At 44.0% G+C, this 18,118-nt stretch overlaps 1 protein-coding gene and 1 long non-coding RNA gene across 5 annotated transcripts in view; one reads left to right on the plus strand and one right to left on the minus strand.

The window, feature by feature from the left end:
- LOC102369613 overlaps positions 1 to 4,566 on the minus strand; it is a 107,224-nt gene extending 102,658 nt beyond the window's left edge. For all 4 annotated transcript variants that reach the window (XR_001359329.2, XR_003092519.1, XR_003092518.1 and 1 more), the window contains exons 1-3: positions 4,482 to 4,566; positions 4,155 to 4,222; positions 3,744 to 3,869 (exon numbers count right to left, since the gene is read on the minus strand). This is a non-coding gene — a long non-coding RNA (uncharacterized LOC102369613). The remainder of the gene's footprint in view (positions 1 to 3,743; positions 3,870 to 4,154; positions 4,223 to 4,481) is intronic.
- A 3,550-nt stretch (positions 4,567 to 8,116) lies between these two features.
- The window catches only part of SERP2 (stress associated endoplasmic reticulum protein family member 2), a 14,792-nt gene continuing 4,790 nt past the window's right edge, over positions 8,117 to 18,118 (plus strand). The window contains exons 1-2 of the mRNA XM_025196218.1: positions 8,117 to 8,837; positions 13,871 to 13,943. Of these exons, the coding sequence (XP_025052003.1) occupies positions 8,754 to 8,837; positions 13,871 to 13,943 (157 nt within the window). The 5' untranslated portion in view covers positions 8,117 to 8,753. The remainder of the gene's footprint in view (positions 8,838 to 13,870; positions 13,944 to 18,118) is intronic.

Here is an 18,118-nt window from a genome sequence, read left to right on the forward strand (position 1 = left end):
GCCCTTAACCATATGAGTGGCCCTTCTCTGGACCCTCTCCAGGTTATCCGCATCCTTCTTGAAGTGCGGTGCCCAGAATTGCATGCAGTACTCCAACTGCGGTCTGACCAGCGCCCGATAGAGGGGAAGTATCACCTCTTTGGATCTATTCGTCATGCATCTGCTGATGCATGATAAAGTGCCATTGGCTTTTCTGATGGGTTTGTCACACTGCCGACTCATGTTCATCTTGGAGTCCACTAGGACTCCAAGATCCCTTTCCACTTCCGTGCCACCCAGCAGGTCATTTCCTAGGCAGTAGGTGTGCTGGACATTTTTCCTCCCTAGGTGCAGCACTTTGCATTTCTCCTTGTTGAACTGCATTCTGTTGTTTTCTGCCCACTTGTCCAACCTGTCCAGGTCTGCTTGCAGCTGTTCCCTGCCCTCCGGTGTGTCCACTTCTCCCCATAGCTTTGTGCCATTTGCAAACTTGGACAGAGTACATTTCACTCCCTCGTCCAAGTCGCTGATGAAGTCATTAAAGAGCATCGATCCCAGGACCGAGCCCTGTGGGACCCCACTGCCCACACCCTTCCAGGTCGAAACTGACCCATCCACCACGACTCTCTAGGTGTGACCCTCTAGCCAATTCGCCACCCACCGGACTGTGTAGTCATCCAAGTCACAGCCTCTTAACTTGTTCACCAGTATGGGGTGGGATACCGTATCGAAGGCCTTCCTGAAGTCTAAACTTCCAATTAAACTAGTATAAATATGGAGTAGCTCCAATGACTTCAGTGGAATTACTCCACATCTCACTTTACTGGAGATTAGAATTTGCTCTGTAGTATGTTATTTTGATCACATTTATCTTTGGTTAACAGAAATGCCAGGATCTGTACAGCTGATCCTATAAAATGTTACTAAATGAAGACTCCTACATGAGATGCCCAAGTTATTAAAGAAAATCCTGGAAAAATTCTCATAGCCTGCAAAAGAGTGAGGCTGTCACCCATTAGCCTGTTTCCTACTGTGCACGTTTAGAACCAGGTTCACAGTTCTAGTGTTCTACCATCACTCCAGTGATACACAATAGACCTAAACTTAGTTTAACTGGCTTATTAATCAGGATTAACTGCTGCTTTGCATTACTGGAACAATGTAAAGTAGTCAGTGAATACCATTGAATTAGGCCATTACTCTAAACCTAGTTCAGAATTTACTTCCGAATACTTTTCCTTAAGATTAAACTCTTGGCAAGACCCTGAAGTTGCAATTAAACATCCACTGTGGGTAGGACATTGCCTGTCACTTTTGGTTGAGAAATGACTCTGAAGTCTAGTTTGGTGCATAAACCCCTGTTGAAAGCAAAGCATCTGATTTAAAGCATAATGTTGTAGCATGTATAAAGATTCACCATTTTGGGTCTGGCTAGCAGAACATAAAGGTATAGAAACTGTAGTCACAGTGTGGCCAATCCTAAGGCCAAACTCTGTGCTGAGGTGCAAGTCTTCCCCAGTGAACAGGGCCCACAGGCAGAGCTAGACTTAGGGGTAGGTGATGTGGGTGGCTGCCCAGGGTGCTGTGGTCAGGGGGGGCACCACACAGAGCAGCACTGTTCCTGGCCCGGCACAGCTGACCCCTCCCTCTCCGCCTCCAGCCACTGCTCAGAAGAAGCCAGACTAAGCAGTGGCTGTGGGAGCACGTTTTCTGCTCCCAGTAATTGGACCAGGGACATGCCCACAGCACTGGGGACTAACGGGGATAGGGTCACCTGCCAATGCAGTCACGTTCTTCCTGCCTTTTCACCCCCACCCCGTCTGGTGGGAGCCGACCATGCAACTGTGCTGGGGGTGTTGTGATCATTCCCAGCCTCAGAGGTAGCTCCACATGGGTGCTTAGGCAGTAGCAGGCCAGGCTGACAGATGCCAGGTGGATGCAGCACAGTGCCCAGGGGAGGAGGGGGCACCAAAATACAAGTTTGCCCAGGGTGTCATTTTCCCTAGGGCCAGTTCTGCCCACACAAGTCTCTAAATCTAGCAGAGCCAGACTGATTATATCACATGAGAAGGTCCTTGGTGTAGCAAACCCATGCAGATAAACTGTCTACCTCTGTATGTTGGGCAGAATAGCTCAGGGACTGCCACCTCAGCAAGCCTGGAGAAGTAGGCTTTGTATAGATCCTCCAACTAAAAAAAACAAACAAACCACATACTAGGGCAGTAGAGGGGTTGCCTAGGTGTTCTGCACATTGTCCTACAGTGCAAGGAGTCATCCATTCCTCCCAACGTCCTACCTGGTGCTTCTCTGCAGGCAGCCACTTTACTCTGCCAGTTCCCACAGCCCCAGGTCAATGGTATTGTCATTACACAGAAACTTAGGCCTTGAAGGGGCCTCCTAGGCCACTTAGTCCAATCCCCTGTGTTTACAGGCAATCACTGACCCAAGGATTCCCCAAAAGCAGCACAGAAAACTTTCACACACAGCTACAAATCATAGAACCAGAGATGCCAAGAACACCCAGTAACTTCCCATGGGTAAAACAGGGGAGACAAGGTCACTCACTGCCAATGCCCTGTCACTGCAAGGAAAGGGAAGTAATTGACTCGGATATGTGCAGACCGTCCTAGGAAGAGGAACATGACCCATGCTACGGTGGAAGGCAAAACCCTCCACAGTCCCTGCCAATCTGACTTAGGGGGAGTCCTTCCTGACTCCATATCTGGTGATCAGTATGACTGACCCTGGGGGGAAGAATAGGACCCTCTAGCCAGGAACCTCTGAGTTTTCTAAATAATAGAAGGACCATAAGCTCATTCCCATCAAAAACCCCAAGGCTTAGTAGGGCTAATGTTCTAATGCTTCAGAGGAAGGCAAAAAAAAAAAAAAAAAGCAGCCAGTAGTATTACCTTGTTTCAGTCAGTCATCAGTAGAAATGTCTCTTGATGAACCACACTCCTAGAAAGATATGGTTTGGCCTAGACAATGTATTAACCTTAAGACAACGGTAGGTGAAAACATACTAGCCACGTTGTTTGTGAACTAGAAATCTGTCAGCAGCAGTCTGGGTACTATCTTGTCCTTGTCTCATTATGATCCCAAAACAGGTATGTGTCTTCTCTCCGCCTCATACATCATACAAATAACCTTTATATACACTGTCTGTCCTTGAAGTACATGCAAATGCTAGATACAGGCTGAAAATTGTACACATCCAAGTCCCTTTTCCGGTGATAAGTACATTTGCTCAAGGCAGTTCGCTACTAAAAAAAAGATCTACATCAGCCCTTGTATCCCAACATTTTCTTTCATTGGCATAACATGTCTGAAAACAGATTCCAGTAAATCTCATCTAATTTAGATTAGTAAACTATGCCAAAAGAGTAAATGCCTGATTAGCCAACCTGTTTGGCTGGCTTCTGTGTTCATTATTTGTCATTAATCAGCAATATGGTTAGAACTATACAGGGCAGTACCAGAGAGGGATGCTGCATATAGGCAGTACAAAGGGCATCAAACACAGAAAAGGCTGGCAGTTTGTTTGAAAGGGAGGTTCAGATCATCCAGATTCCACAGCATTTAAAGCAGTGGCAGTCAGTCTTGTCTGGCCGCAGGAGGGGTCAATGTTACTCAAAGAGCCACAACACCGCACATGCCCTTAAGGCAGTGGGACAAACCCCATAGTCTGTACATTTATTGCATTATTCACAAATGGAAGGAAATACATTTTCAATGAATGGAGGGAAGAAATAAACTTTGATCACCTTTTCTGCAAGGAGCTGCAGGTAATATATTGAAGAGTTGCTCGTGGGTCTCAAGCCCTGGTCTGATTATCACTGATCAAAGGTTTTCAATGACACATCAAGCTAGATAGGATCCTGGAGTTGAAGCTATTTGAGACACATGCGCTGAAGAAGGCAGTTAAGGAACTCAAAGCATTTTTAATTTTTCAACACATGGTACTGGCTTGAAAGTATTTAAACAATAATTTTCTCATATTTTATTGGCAACTGTGCATCCTAGATAAGCAGAATAAATGAAGTGTGCAAGAAAAAAAAAAAGGCCGTGTTCTGAGTTAGGGACATGAGCTGCAGAGAAAAGCTCATAACATGATTAGACAAGCTCACTCAATAATGGAAATAAATGTGGGGAAGTCAATTATTTCCAGATCTTACCATGGAAGAACAGCAAACTGCTTGCTGGAGACCATTCAGAGGGGTAGTCCTGATGATGAGAAGAAAGTCTAGGGAAGACAAGAAGGAGAGCTTTTAAGTTGCCTTTTTTGTTGTTGTTTCAAGCTGTCACATGAAGCAAAGCCTGCAAAAACTCCCAGAGAATTAGAATAAGTGGATGTTTGCAAACTGCCAGAACATGCCCCAAAAAGAAACAGAGAAAGGAGGGAAATGGAAGAAAAGCATCACTGAATAAAACAATAAAAGGATTGTTGCCATTCATATTCTTCTTTAGCACTCATCACTGACTGCAATGAGTCACACTCTTACAGCATGCATCATCACATTCCTATAGTATGTGCTATAAGGACTTCTCAGGGGTTCCCTTGACGTGTGATGAGCAACTTGGTCTGGTTGCTATATACTCTACAGGTGTATCTAGTAACAACCAGTGTAGAGGCTGATTGTGACAATGTAGTAGTCAATAGTAGTTTTAGCCCTGATTCAACAAGGTGTTGAGCATGTGCTTAAAATAAAGCATGTTCACGAAGTCCACTCCCAATCAGAAAAACACTTAAGCTCAAGCCTAAATCCTATAGACTTCACTGGCATTTATGCATATGTTTAAGTACTTTGCCAAATGAAAGCATCTGCTGCTGATTTAAAAGGAACACTTCTAAAATAGGGTGTTAAAGATGAGTAACTGCCTACTTGCATTATGGTTAGAGATACCAATGGAAACGCTCAGAAAGGCTCTGCCCTGTGCAGCTAAGAGACACTGAGATGGTGGAACTCATAAGGCAAAAGTGAGATAGGATTTCATAGACATTAGGGCTGGAAGGGACCTTGCAAGATCATTGGGTGCAACCCCCTGCCCCAAGGGCAGGAAGTCTGCTAGGGTCAAATGATTGGTACACAGCCCCCGTGTACCAATAAGAATCACTTCCACTTGGGCACTGAGGAAGGATCTGACTTTGGTTTGCTACGGGGAATCAATCTGGAATTTAAACTGGGAAATAGTTGTCAGAGGGTTTGCCTGGGGCTTCAGAGACTAGAATTAAAATAGGCTCCATCATTTAGATCTAGATCCACAACAGTAATTAGCCCCACTGATGCCAGTGATAGTTAGACACCTAAAGAGAATTTAAGTAACTAAATATCTTGGTGGGCCAGGGCACTAGCCTCTCTAAGTCTTAGTTCATCTCCAAAATGGGGATGATAGTGCTTCTTTGTTTTGCAGGGGTGTTGTGAAGGTAAAGGCCTCCATGCCTGTGGACACTCAGGAGAAAATCCAGATTGGTCCCTGAGGTGCTTAAAATTCAGGAGGGTGAATCAAGACTGTTAATACGTTGCATATCAGACAGTCATTGGATAAAAGATAGAGCTAATCCTGAGAGCAGGGACTGAAACCCGCATCTCCATCCCGCAGCAGAATGCTTTAACAACAACTGACAGTCTTGCTCCACTTCGGTATTACCTAGGAAATACTGACTTTGGTACCTAATCATTTTTTTTTCTGATGGGTACTGACATTTGGAAGCCATCCTCAAGTCTATCAGGAGAAGAATTTTTTTAACCATGCACTTTTATGACCGTTTCTTTAAAATTATATTCAGCATTGTGGCAGGAGTCTCGAGCTGGTGCACTTACACAGATATAAATATTCTTTTTCTTAGCATACAATTAACATGCACCCTTTGAAGAAGCACCGTATTGTTTTACTTCTTTGAGGTAACTTTAGTTTGATTGCTTTTGAAGCAGCAGGAGACTGCTGGCTGTGGCAATAACTCTAAGCTTTTGTCAGTTCTTGATGCAAAGTTGCTTCCCGAGAAATGAGCACTAGCTGAGATCCCTCACAGAGCCCAACTGCGGTGTTCTCCTGCCCCATCTTTTATTAATTTGGTGTCCATTGTACTCACACAAGGCTGGTGTCAATGGTGTAAGAGGAATTACAGGTTACAAGGAATCGGGTGAAACCCAAGATAAGCACACTTCCTCCATGGGTCCCACAGAGGGAAATTAAATGACTTGTTCAAGGTCACAGAAGATATCAGTGGCAGGGCAGGGAACAAACAAGTAACCCTCTACAAAACTGGTTTGTCTTCCAATGGGAAAACAACATGGCAAGGTTCTGAAATCTGATAGCACGCCCCTAAAGGGCAGTCACATACAAGTTAATGAGAAATCTTTTTAACTTATTTGATATATGGTAAAATGAAGCATTAGAAAAGGGGTCATCAATTGGCACAGACGTTTGTGCTGTTGTCAGGAATCACTTTGTTGTGCATTACATTGGAGCCTACCTGCTATCTCTGCTGCTATTGTCTGATATGGACACTGCTCTCCCAGACTGGAAAGGTAGCTTTTACCAATTACTATTTTTTGTTATAATGTGATTGCTACGTATACCACAGCTGAGGCCAGATGAACCAAACAGACATTCTGTAAGGACAAGGACACGCGCACACACTGAAAATGGCCTGTTCCCTTTTGCAGGAGACTGATTCTATAAAGCACAGAAATGAAGGATGTAGTTCCTGTTTGAGACTTTTGTCCCGTCCCCCCGTCCCCCCCGTGATGAGAGGATTCCTTGTAACAACATGAGAACTGCCATTTCCTGGGTCAGACGATAGGTCCATCTTGCCCAGTATCCTTTATCACACAGGGCAGAGTGTGGAGACTGAAAGGAAGAGTGAACAGGGCATGACCAGGGTGTTTCCCCTGTTCCTTTCCCACTTGCAGCCTCCGGCATTTAAGGTCTAGGAAGTTCTGATTCCCTGTGTGTTCACACTTATCTTTGGGGTGGGTTGTTTGCCTCCAGTCATTATGCTCCTGGTGAGCTAAGACAAAAGTTGAAGGAATCTTGGCACAGGGCTAGACCAGTGGTTCTCAACCTTTTTAGACCTAAGGCACCCCACAGAAAATGCCAGCTCTGAGTATTTGCTTGGTTTTTTAGACTCCAGAAAAGTAATATAGCAGTTTTTTTGGTGCAAAGAACTCCAAAAGACCACACCAGGGCAGAATGGTTTTAACCCTATAGATTTCTGTTTGGAATCTTTATGAATAGCTTGCAAATCATGTTTCCCCCCCTGGCAAGCGCTAACATTGAGTGGCACCTTGTAGTACCCTTGAAAGGATCTCAAGGCACTCCAGGGTGCTGTGGAGCCCAGCTGAGAATGCCTGGCCTAGACAGTGGCTGGCATGCTACAGCTTTGGGTAGGTGACATGAGATTTTCTCACAAATTCCTGGCCCCTTAGAATCATAGAAAATGAGGGTCGGAAGGGACTTCAGGAGGTCACCTAGTCCAACTCCCTGCTCAGAGCAGGACCACCCCCAATTAGTTCGTCCCAGCCAAGGCTTTGTCTAGCCAGGTCTTTAAAATCTCCAAGGATGGAGATTCCACCACTTTTCTGGGCAGCCGGTTCCAGTGCTTCACTACCCTCTCTGTGAGAAAGACTTTCCGCACATCTAAGCTAAACTTCCCTTGCTGCAGCTTGAGATAATTGCTCCTTGTTCTGTCATCTGCCACCACTGAGAACAGTCTATCTCCATCCTCTTTCCAACCCCGCCTTCAGGTAGCTACTATTAAATCCCCGCCTCCGTCTTCTCTTCTCCTGACTAAATAAGCCCAGTTCCCTCAGCTTTTCCTTATAAATCATGTCCTCCAGCCCCTCACCATTTTCATTGCCCTCCACTGAATTCTCTCTAACTTGTCCACATCCTTTCTGTAGTGGGGGGTCCAAAACTGGATGCGGGACTCCAGATGTGACCTCACCAGTGCTGAATAGAGAGGAAGACTCACTGTCCTAGATCTGCTGGCAACACTTCTACTCATGTAGCCCAGTGTGCCCTGCCTTGCCCCAGAGCTCCCCCACCTCCATGCTTCTGCTTCCCTTTCTCCCCTCTTTGTGTTTCCTCTTCTCTAAATTCCGCCCCCTCGCTGCAGAAGGGCCCTGACCTGAGGGCTGACCCGGGGCGCTGGCTTCCCGCGCTGCTACTGGGCAGGCTCCGCTGATGGGCGCAGAAGCAGACGGTAGCCCGAGCCTACAGCAGCCCTGGGGCCGGCGGAACGCGGCAGGCAGGGGATGGAATGCTAGTTCTGTCCCGCCCTCTCGAGCAGCCAATCCGCGCCGCCACAGAATGTTGCTGTCTCCAGTGTTCCATGGATGGAACCCGGAGCCGGAACCCCCGGGCAGGGCGGCGACCGCTCGCGCTCTGCCTGCCCGCGCGGGGGGCACGTGCTGAGGGCTCTCCACACAGGCAAGGCAGGGGATGAAGGACCGGCTGCGGCTGCGGCTGCCCTGCCAGGTGCCGCCTACGCTTGGGAAACAGGGGGACCGGAAGGGCAGGAGGAAGCACGCGAGGGTTTCCTGAGATGAGAGATTACTTCCGTCCATCCATCCTTCCAGCCACCCGCTTCTCTGTCTGCAGGGGGTGGGTTGGGGGAGGCTGAGGAAACAGCACAGGGGCTGTGGGCAGCTGCGTCTACCCGGGACTGTGGGGAGAGGGGGCAGGGGTGTTTCTTGACTTGTCCCAACCCAGACACAGCAAATCATTCGGCCTCAGGCCAGCTACTTAAACCCCCACCCCTTCCCAAAGCCATGGTGGCCAAACAGCGGATCCGGATGGCAAACGAAAAGCACAGCAAAAACATCACACAGAGAGGGAACGTAGCCAAAACCCTGGTAAGGTGACCGAGAGGACGGGAAGAGGGATAGGAGTTGGGAGGAGGGGAGGAGGAGGATGATGTCCTAACAAGTCCTCAGCCCAGCATGCTGGGTAAGGTGGGGATTGGGAGCTGAAGGGTTAAGAGGCAGCTGGAGCCCCAGGCTGGGGAGCAGAGAGGATGATCTTCTTATAATTTGTTTTTAATTCATTTGCTGCTCCCAGAGGGAGCTCTCCAGGCTGAGCCAGAGGGTGTGGAAGAGCCTGATGCTAAAATCAGGAGCCCCTTTTCTGAACTGATGAATGGAGGCATTTTCACACTGCAGTGAATGAAAGTGCCGGGGTCTTGTGAAAAACACACAGCACAATCCTCCGCTGGGAGGGAGAGACCCACACAGTCTACCTGAATACCCAGGTGGGGAGAGACTGAGAGACTTGCATGCAGAAAGCAACGGTCCCTGCATGCAGGCACTGCCACACATACACACCTTCCCCTCAGCCACTTGAGAAAGCCACACACATAACCCACCCCACATGCCCAGTGGGGAACAACACACAGCAAAATCCAGTAGGGCTACAGGCAGCCACTTCTAGCTGCTGAAAGTGTACACGCATGAAAATCAAGTCCTAGCTCTCTTGCTACCTGGTGAGGGGTTATTTTGTTCAGTTTTCCTGGGCCACCTGGCTTGCAGGAAATTAAAACACTGAGATTTATTCAACTTTGCTTAAAAGAAAGCAGCACGCTTTCCTGGGTAAAATGCTTTCAGAGGAAGTATAAGGCCTCTGTGACTGAGACAAGAGAGCGCTATTTGACTTGCATGGGACATTCAGGTACTTCGGGTACTGTCATGACAAGGAAAACAGGTTGATCTTAGTTCAGTAAGTTCACTAAGACCAATCTAAGCTTAATCATGTTTCCTTGGCAAGACATGTTTCCTTGGCAATACAGGCACTCCTCGACTTACAACATTTCGAGTTACGTTTCACACTTACAACATTTATAAATTGACACCCTGTTTCAACTTTATGACGTCGGTTTCAATTTTACAATGCTTGATCCGAATTGATGCCACGCCAGCAAACAAGTTCACTGCATCGCTCATCTCCCTGGAGAACATCTGTCCAAACTTCCTTGGACACTTTCTTTAAGAAAGCAGACAAGACTCCAGAAGAACCTGCAGCCAAGACTCCTGAGAAGACTCCAGCCAAGAACCCTTCAAAAAGCCCAGCAAAGTCACCTCAAAAAAGTCCTTCCAAATCAATATGCTTGCTATTTACAATATAAATACATTAATGTAGCTATATTACTCATCTATAATTGATTGAGTACAAAATTCTGGGGTATTTTTGGTGAAAAAAGGAACCAATGCCCCATTTATAACATCGTTTCTTATGAGAAAATTGGTTCTGAGTTACAATATTTCGACTTAAGACAAGGTTTTCAGGAACCAATTCTGTCGTAAGTCCAAGGACTGCCTGTATACAAAAGAGGCAACTGGGTATGGTCCCTTTCATCACTTAGGGCTCCCTTCTGCTCCCATGTACAGTGGAAATTGAGCCTTGGAATACAGTTGACTTCAGTAGCTCTGCTGGCACAAAAGGCTAGTGAGGCAATAACCTTCCAGCCACAGAAATCCTGTTTATGCCTTTGGAAAAAAACATGAGGAGGGCTATAGTCACATTTAATTCCACCCATGAGAGTGAATTTCATGGAATATAGTTTGGTAATATCATCTCCCTGTTCCTTCAGAGCTTTTTGCCCCATATTCACTGGAGGTAAACTGTTTCAAAGGGAACCCTGTTGTACAGTGGCAGAAAAGTGCTTGAAATTCAGTGCTGTGTCCTTCATGTTGTCAGGAAGCTCTTGGAACTAAATCAGCCTCCTACAACACCCCCATCCTACAATTCTGACCGACTATGTCAGAGTGGGACTTTTGTTCAACAAGATTTGGCAATAGTTTAATTATAACACAACTGAAACACGCTCACACTTCTTAAAGGTGACCTGAAATGCTCTTTTGAAAAGTGAAAGCATAAAACTGTTGGTGTTTACCATAAAATACTGCAGGCTCATTTGAAAAATGTGCTTCTGTGAAACAATGTCCTGCCAATGACACACAGTACAGTACAGCTTATTTTTTCCCTTTATCCCCAAGTCAAGTGAATCTACGTTTTTCTATTGTTCCTGCCACTTGTTGATGTCTGAAGTAGTTGGCTGAAGTATCTGAGACTAACAGATGTTTTCCTCTAATGTCAAAAGGCATTTTTTGTGATTTCAATGCTTCTCTTGTTTCTAATAACGCTGAGGCACTTAGGTTTGATTCCACACTGTGTCATGTCTATGAAATGTCAGTGCAAAAATCCCCATGAATTGAGTGGTGAAGGATTAAGTCCTTAGAAAGCACATTTCATTCAGAGATCTTTAAAACACAGGAGCTTGTTTAGCACCATTTATGGGGATGGGGAAACAGTGGTACAAAGAGGTTACGGACATGTCTGTACTGTAACTATGGTAGGCAGGGCTGGAACAAAAGTATACCTTCTCTTCTCTCCTCCCACTTACTTATTCCTGTTCTCTGTGTTACTAAATACTGAAATAATGTCATATAGCTGCTGTTCGGTACATGCCCAAGGTAATTCTCCAGCATGGGCATGATTGGGACATCCCTAGCACCATTCTAAAGGAGGGTACTTTACATTTTTTCCAGTCTTGGGAAGATTTGGAGGGGCATGTTTTTATGGCAGTGCTCTGTAGTATGGTAGGAGATGGCATAGGCATGTCCTGACATACTCAAGTTAACAAGGTAGGTCCGTGGAAGACCTAGGACCAGATGCCAAGTCTCTTGAATCATATCAGGTGCCCATTCTTTGCACTAGATGATGACAAAACAGCATTTCTCTCCTCTGTCCTCCCTTTGCTTCTTTTGCTTCTGTCCTTTTCACTAAAACTTACTCTTCTCTCCCTTTTTTCCCTTCTTCCTCCCATGTGGGCTGTACACCGTTCAGCCATGTTTTTGCCATTCTCCCCTCCCCTCCAGCTGACCACTTCAGGCCCATGGGAGCTGTCCTAGCAAGAACTTCTAGATATTAGCTAGGTGTTAGCTGCTGTTCTGAGGTGCTCAAAATAAAGCAGTTTTAGATTAGCGTTGCAGAACTATTAATATTGGTATTTGCTTAGGGGCCTAAACCAAGATCAGGGTCACACTGTGAGAGGCTTGTCTAAACACATAGTAACATATACTGCTTGTGCCAAAATGCTTGTAATCTCATCTAGACAAAACAGACAAGACAGGTGGTAGAAATCAGGAATTATTATCCTCCATTTTGGAGAACTGAGACACAGTGATGTGTAGTCACTCTCTCAAGGTGATACAGGACATCTGCAACAGAGCTTGGAACTGAAAACTGTCTCCTGAGCCCTGCCAAGGGTCTTAACCACAACACCCTCCTTCCTCTATCTGTATTTCTACAACTTGAACAAACAATTCCTCTTTTACTTTCCTTATCTTAGAGCTCTGTGAATCCCCTGCTACCATTGATTGTATGCCTAATATCTCAGGGCCCCATAAAGGCCTCTGCTCAGATCTTGGTTGGTGAAAAGCCTCTCTACATTTGCCGTTTTTGTGAGCTATATGAACTGACCGTTTTATCTCCTGTAATTGTAGGCTGTCTTGAGAGCATGATCATGATAGGTCATTATTAGCTCCACTGGCAAACTTGATCTTCTTGTGCACTCTTTTATTCATACAAAATTGTGATCTAATGCTGGGATCTTTGGACTATTACACTTGCTTATTCCTTGCCTGTTCTTGGTTTTTTCCTTTTCACAACTACAGATGTTTAATATAAGATGAAATAACTGAGGAAATAAAATACGTATTCAGCTATTCTTTGGCTAGTTTGGAAAAGTGTTATTTAATGGCATTTTATACATTTAATTCTGCCAGTGTGCATGGCTAAACCCAACACATTAAACAAGTCAAAGTCATAATTATTAATTTGATGTTTAAACTACTCTTCATCAGGTAGAAAAGCTACAGAAGGTGTCTGCTAATAGATGTACATTTTCAGAAATTTGCAAGGACGTTTTTCATTCTGTGTCATCTTTGAAATCCTACAGAGAACATGTTTGCATTCATTCTTCATTACAAAAACCTCTGGTGTATTAGGCTCCCAACAATAATCATGTATCAAAACAAAACTCAATAGTTCAAAGTGACCATAAAACATGATATTCTTTCTTCCTTTCCCCTTCAAAGCTACATATTAGAACGCTCAGTTGTGCTGCCTCAAAATAAATTATCTAGAGTAGAAACTAGTTGAAACTAAATTTATTTTTAGCTTAAAGATATTTTTTGGCACATACTGACAAACAATTATAGTACACTTTAATTTGATTTTAACAACTTCCTCTCTCCAGCGGACAGAAGTTGGATCTATGAGTGTGTACATGTGTGTGTTCTTCAGCCAACAGCACCGTCAGGGAACATTATTATTACTTTAAAAATCCAACACCTAGTATCTCACAAAATACATAAGGCCATGTTCTTTATCCTGAAGAGCTTACAATGTAGATAAAACAAGGGAGGGTTGTAAACAGCTTAACAGAGGAAGGAAATAGATAAGCAAATAGTGAGGGGAAAAAAACCCACCTCACTTTCCCTCTTCCCTTGAGAAACTCAGGATGACAGATCTGAAAAGAATCTGTGAGAGGCATTAATTAAGTCCTCTTTAAAGGGGAAAAAACAGATTTGAGCATTACTGAATCCCTTAAGCTTTCTGACCTCAGAGCAGACTCTCCTGTAAATACAACTGTCACTCTTCTGTTACTGTATTGTTTTTCATTTCAACTTCTCATCATTTGTGTGAAGCAGTTATGGCAACAGAATACCTTGTTTTATGTTCAAATGTTTGAGTTTGCTCACTTTGAGGTTTGAAGTCAAAACCACATTATTCTTTATCTTGCCTTTCTGCTTCTGTTTTTTAAACGAGCTAACGAGCAAAAGGTCAGATTGCTAACAGACTGAAATCTTCTTTCCCCCTCCCATTTTAGCGGCCACAAGAAGAGAAATATCCTGTAGGACCATGGCTGCTGGCTCTGTTTGTTTTTGTTGTCTGTGGATCAGGTAGGAATAAACTATTGAGAATAGATCAAGAAGCGGGAGTGGGAAGGGGTGGAACTGAAAGGAGAACAGAATTTAAAAGTTTGCAGGCATTTGCCACTGGAAATATGCACGCAGGTTTTAGCAGCTAATTGGAACCTCTGCCTGTATTCAAAGATAGAGTACAAAACTTGGCCTACAATGAGGCTCTGAGTCTGTTCCAGTGAAACGTGTACGGTGTGTAAGAAGAACATCTGGAGAGTGCAAGTGGCTTAACTTGTTCCTTTTTTTTCCTGCAAGTCTTTATTGTTAAGTCTAGCAAATGAATCCTAACCAGAAAGATCTCTCACTTCAGTCTAGAAGAGGAGTTTTATTTGTACTGGGGGCCTGGATGTTTCAGGGCCTGTTCAGTTATCAGTATTTTTTCACCTTTGAGTTGTGGGTTTCAATCTCACCTGAGATGGTAATAGCAAATGGTGTTTACCATCTGAAATGTATCCAGTGGCCCATGAAATGAGTTTTTTGTATCATCCCAGGTTTTGGTGGATAGGTATCCCAAACACAATGCCTACCATTCCAGTTTTGGCTCAGTTAAGCTTGTGGGTAGATTCAGAAAAGTGTCTGCTGCTGGGAGAGACTGCCCCAGTTTCAAAGTTGTCTCTCCAGATGGGGTGGGAAGCTAACGGGTAGAATAACAAGGGAAAGAAAGCATGTTCTTCGACCACCTATACTGTACAAGACCACTTTTGGTTTTCTTTTCCAAAATCATGTCTGGGATTTTTATGGGCACTAAGGTATGCTTAAAGTAATCTCTTTAAAAGTGCCACAACATGGTATTCATCATGTTTAGATCTCACATCACCCTCTTTTATATTATCTTTTATATTAGGATTAGCTCATTGGTTTTGACTTGCCTACAGAGCTCTCTATGGGTGTTGAACTGTTTCATGAATACAGGACTGGTAGATTTATGTCCAATCCTAACAAATGCCATTTTTGAGAACTTTATGTTCTCTTATTTTTTTGGTAATTGTCACGTATAGAATTTCATGCCCCGCAAAAGAAACCAGCAATGATGGCAAATACAGCCCGTTCCAATTTTTTAAAAAAAGGGTTCTCTGAACAGTGCTGGTTTTGAGCCTGCATTCCTTTTACATTTAACTCCTCTCCCCACTGAACTCAAGAGTTTCAGGTACACACAAAATATGCAGGTTTCCCCTGAGATTACCTACTGCTAAAGCTAACAAACATACAGACACTGCAATATTAGACTACTCACTGTTAGATCTCAGGCTTTCAGCTAGCCTGCAGGTCCCTTCTTTGTCCATATCTTTGGCTTCTTGTGAGCTTTATTATCTTATGTGGACAATAAAAAGAAATGAAACCACTTCTTAGGTACATTCAATGTATTGTCAGTATCTCAAGAAATAATAACTGCTTCTCTTGACAAGATATCAAGCTGTTTAAAACATCCTTAGCCAGAAAAAAACAAACAGCAACACTATGTGCTGCTGTCCGATGTATTTATTTCTGTTGTGGAGGTGCCTGAGGATCCTGATTGAGGCCCCACTGTGATAGGCAATGTACAACAAACAGCACAAAGGCAAAACCTCAGTCCTGGTTCCCAGAAAACACAGGAAAAGTGACAAATCCATAGGCAATTGGAAAAAAAAACCCTCACTGTTGAGAATAAATCAATAAAGAAAATGCTGGTTTTATTTGCATCTGAGAGTACATTTGCTTTCAAGTAAGACCACTGCATAAGATTGAGTTCAATCCTGCTTTCTTTAATTATGCTACACCATTGCTGACTTACATGGGGAGTTTACCTGTGCCAGAACCAAAGAATCAGTCTCATTATCTTAAGAGTCATCTTAACAATGCGGCTTTGATAGCTATCTTTGTAGTTCTAGAGCTCTGTTTCAGAGATTCATACTTTATCTTCAATGTTTGCAATGACTGCATTTTTAATAGGGAGTTCATTATACAAAGGCCTCCTATTTCCACAGACCATTTTAGAGTAGTTCTTCTAAGCTACTGTCATCACATATAGATGTAACCTGTGGCCCTTTTTATCACTGCTATTTGTATTGCAATACTGCCTTGAGGAACCCTGCACTTATTGCAGTAGGTCAAGATCGAAATTCCACCCAAGCCTAGTGGCCTGTTGATTGGCATATTAAAACCACTGCGATTTTTGCATCAACAGCATATTAGGGAATGATGTAGGTAGCATATCTACATCTGCCTTTGACTCCTGAACCTGAATGACCATCGTTTGGCCCTTTCTGTTAGTTAGAAAGCCCCCTCCTGACCTACCAGGATGCACTGAAGAGATTGAGAGCTTGCAAGATTTTTCATCAGTTATTTTTAAGAACACAGATGCATGGCAGAGCTGTGTGTACTTGTCACACACTGTCTCACAAACATTTTGTTGGTGTCTGTGTGCGCCATCCGAGGCAGCAAACACAGCAATTAAGTAATCTCCCCAAATCCTGATAAAAGCTAAGAATCAATGGCTATTTATTCCAGTAACCAATTATCTTAAGAAAATAAAGCTTTGCAGTTCTGTTGGAGAACTGACTTACCAGTTGACATTTCTTGTTTGTACCAATTATTCTCCCCACTCTGTTAGACACCTCAGAGCACCTGATGAAGCAGGTTATTGCCTACGAAAGCTCATGCCTCTGAACCAGTTCATCTCTAAGGTGCTTGACTTCAGACTAACACGGCTAAACTCTGTCCCACTGTGTGACTGTGCTTACAGATTTGTGCCTTACACTCTGCAACAAATTTTCCTCGCTCTATAACATAATGCAAAATCATTTGCTGCCCATTTTTTCTTCTTTATATATTCCTTTACCATTACCCTCAGATTGACTCAACTCCCCCTTGGTTCTTGTTTCCTGTACCATTTCCTTCAGGTTCAGGTCTCACTGGATCCAGCTCTCTTGGCTTAGGTGGGTTTTTAAATGTCTTCCCTCTGCCCTGTCCAGCTTATATTTTGACCCATGTTTCACTACTTGAGAATGAATGGGCTTCTGTCTTTTAAAACTGGGTATTTAATCCAGCAAAATGCAGAAGCCTCTCAACTTCTTTGGAAGCCATATTCACATAAATGTCACACAATCATGTGTCACTCCCTTAGAGCAATGGCTTCATCTTGGGCAACTCTCTCTGTAGCAGAGGATACCAGGACTGTTTTAACATCTTAGCTTTGCCATCCTTATACTTCTCATACTTGAGCTGCTGCTGCTGCTGCTATTACTACCAATAGCACCTGCTCTTTTTGTTCATGATCCTTTGAAACTATTATCTTCATTTCTGGGCTCTAGTGTCCCTGTCAATGCCTGGTTTTCTTATCTCCTCCCCTAGTTTGCTCGCCTTGTTACTCACTAGTCCTGTTATTCTCTCAGCTCTGCTCGCCCACCATTATTAAGTTATTAACTTGTCATGGTCTAGACTCCCCACTTCCTCTCTCGCTTTGAATGTCCTCAGCAGCTCCCTCCTGTCTTCCTGTTCTTTGCTGCACTGTGGAGTCAGAAATTCCTAAACTGATTACCATTTTGTTTATGGGCAGAGCTGTATTCTCTGTGCAGTTTGATTGTTAGGGAATCTGCTGTAAAATCAGTCAGTTTCCAATGTACAGCATGTCAGGCAAACCAAAGCTGTGAGGGCAATAGGAGCAGAATGACAGTGCAAAAGACTTTGCAAAGTAAATCACATTTGTTTAAGCAAGAAATACAGCTTTAGAGAAGTGAAGGATAAAAAGCCCTTACAGTAACACAGGCAAAAATATAAAACAAATCAGCCCAAATAAAATCAATACATGAAATAAAAGCCAGAAAAAATAAAATCCAACAACCCTGTCCCAAGGAGAATGTCACTAAGGCTATTGATATTTGTACAGAAGACTAGGGCTGTGTGAAGTTTCAGGTGCTGATTCGATTTGGAGGAGATTTGGCCTGATTCAGTGGCCGAATCTCCAAATCGGAATTAAAGCAGGAAACCAATAAAAAGGTCTGAATCAATTCGAAGCTCTCTAAATCGATTCGGAAAAGAGTTGGAGAGCTTTGGAGATTCAGGCATTCCCTGCTTGCTGCTGCAGGGAGCTGGACCTGGACTCCGTACTGGGAAGTAGGGGATTGGGGGGGGAAGACTGGAGGAGGGGGGAAGGGGGCCATGGGGGGACCCCACCA

The sequence above is a fragment of the Alligator sinensis genome, unplaced genomic scaffold, assembly GCF_000455745.1.
Source record: "Alligator sinensis unplaced genomic scaffold, ASM45574v1 scaffold59_1, whole genome shotgun sequence".
In the NCBI taxonomy this organism is placed as follows: domain Eukaryota; kingdom Metazoa; phylum Chordata; order Crocodylia; family Alligatoridae; genus Alligator; species Alligator sinensis.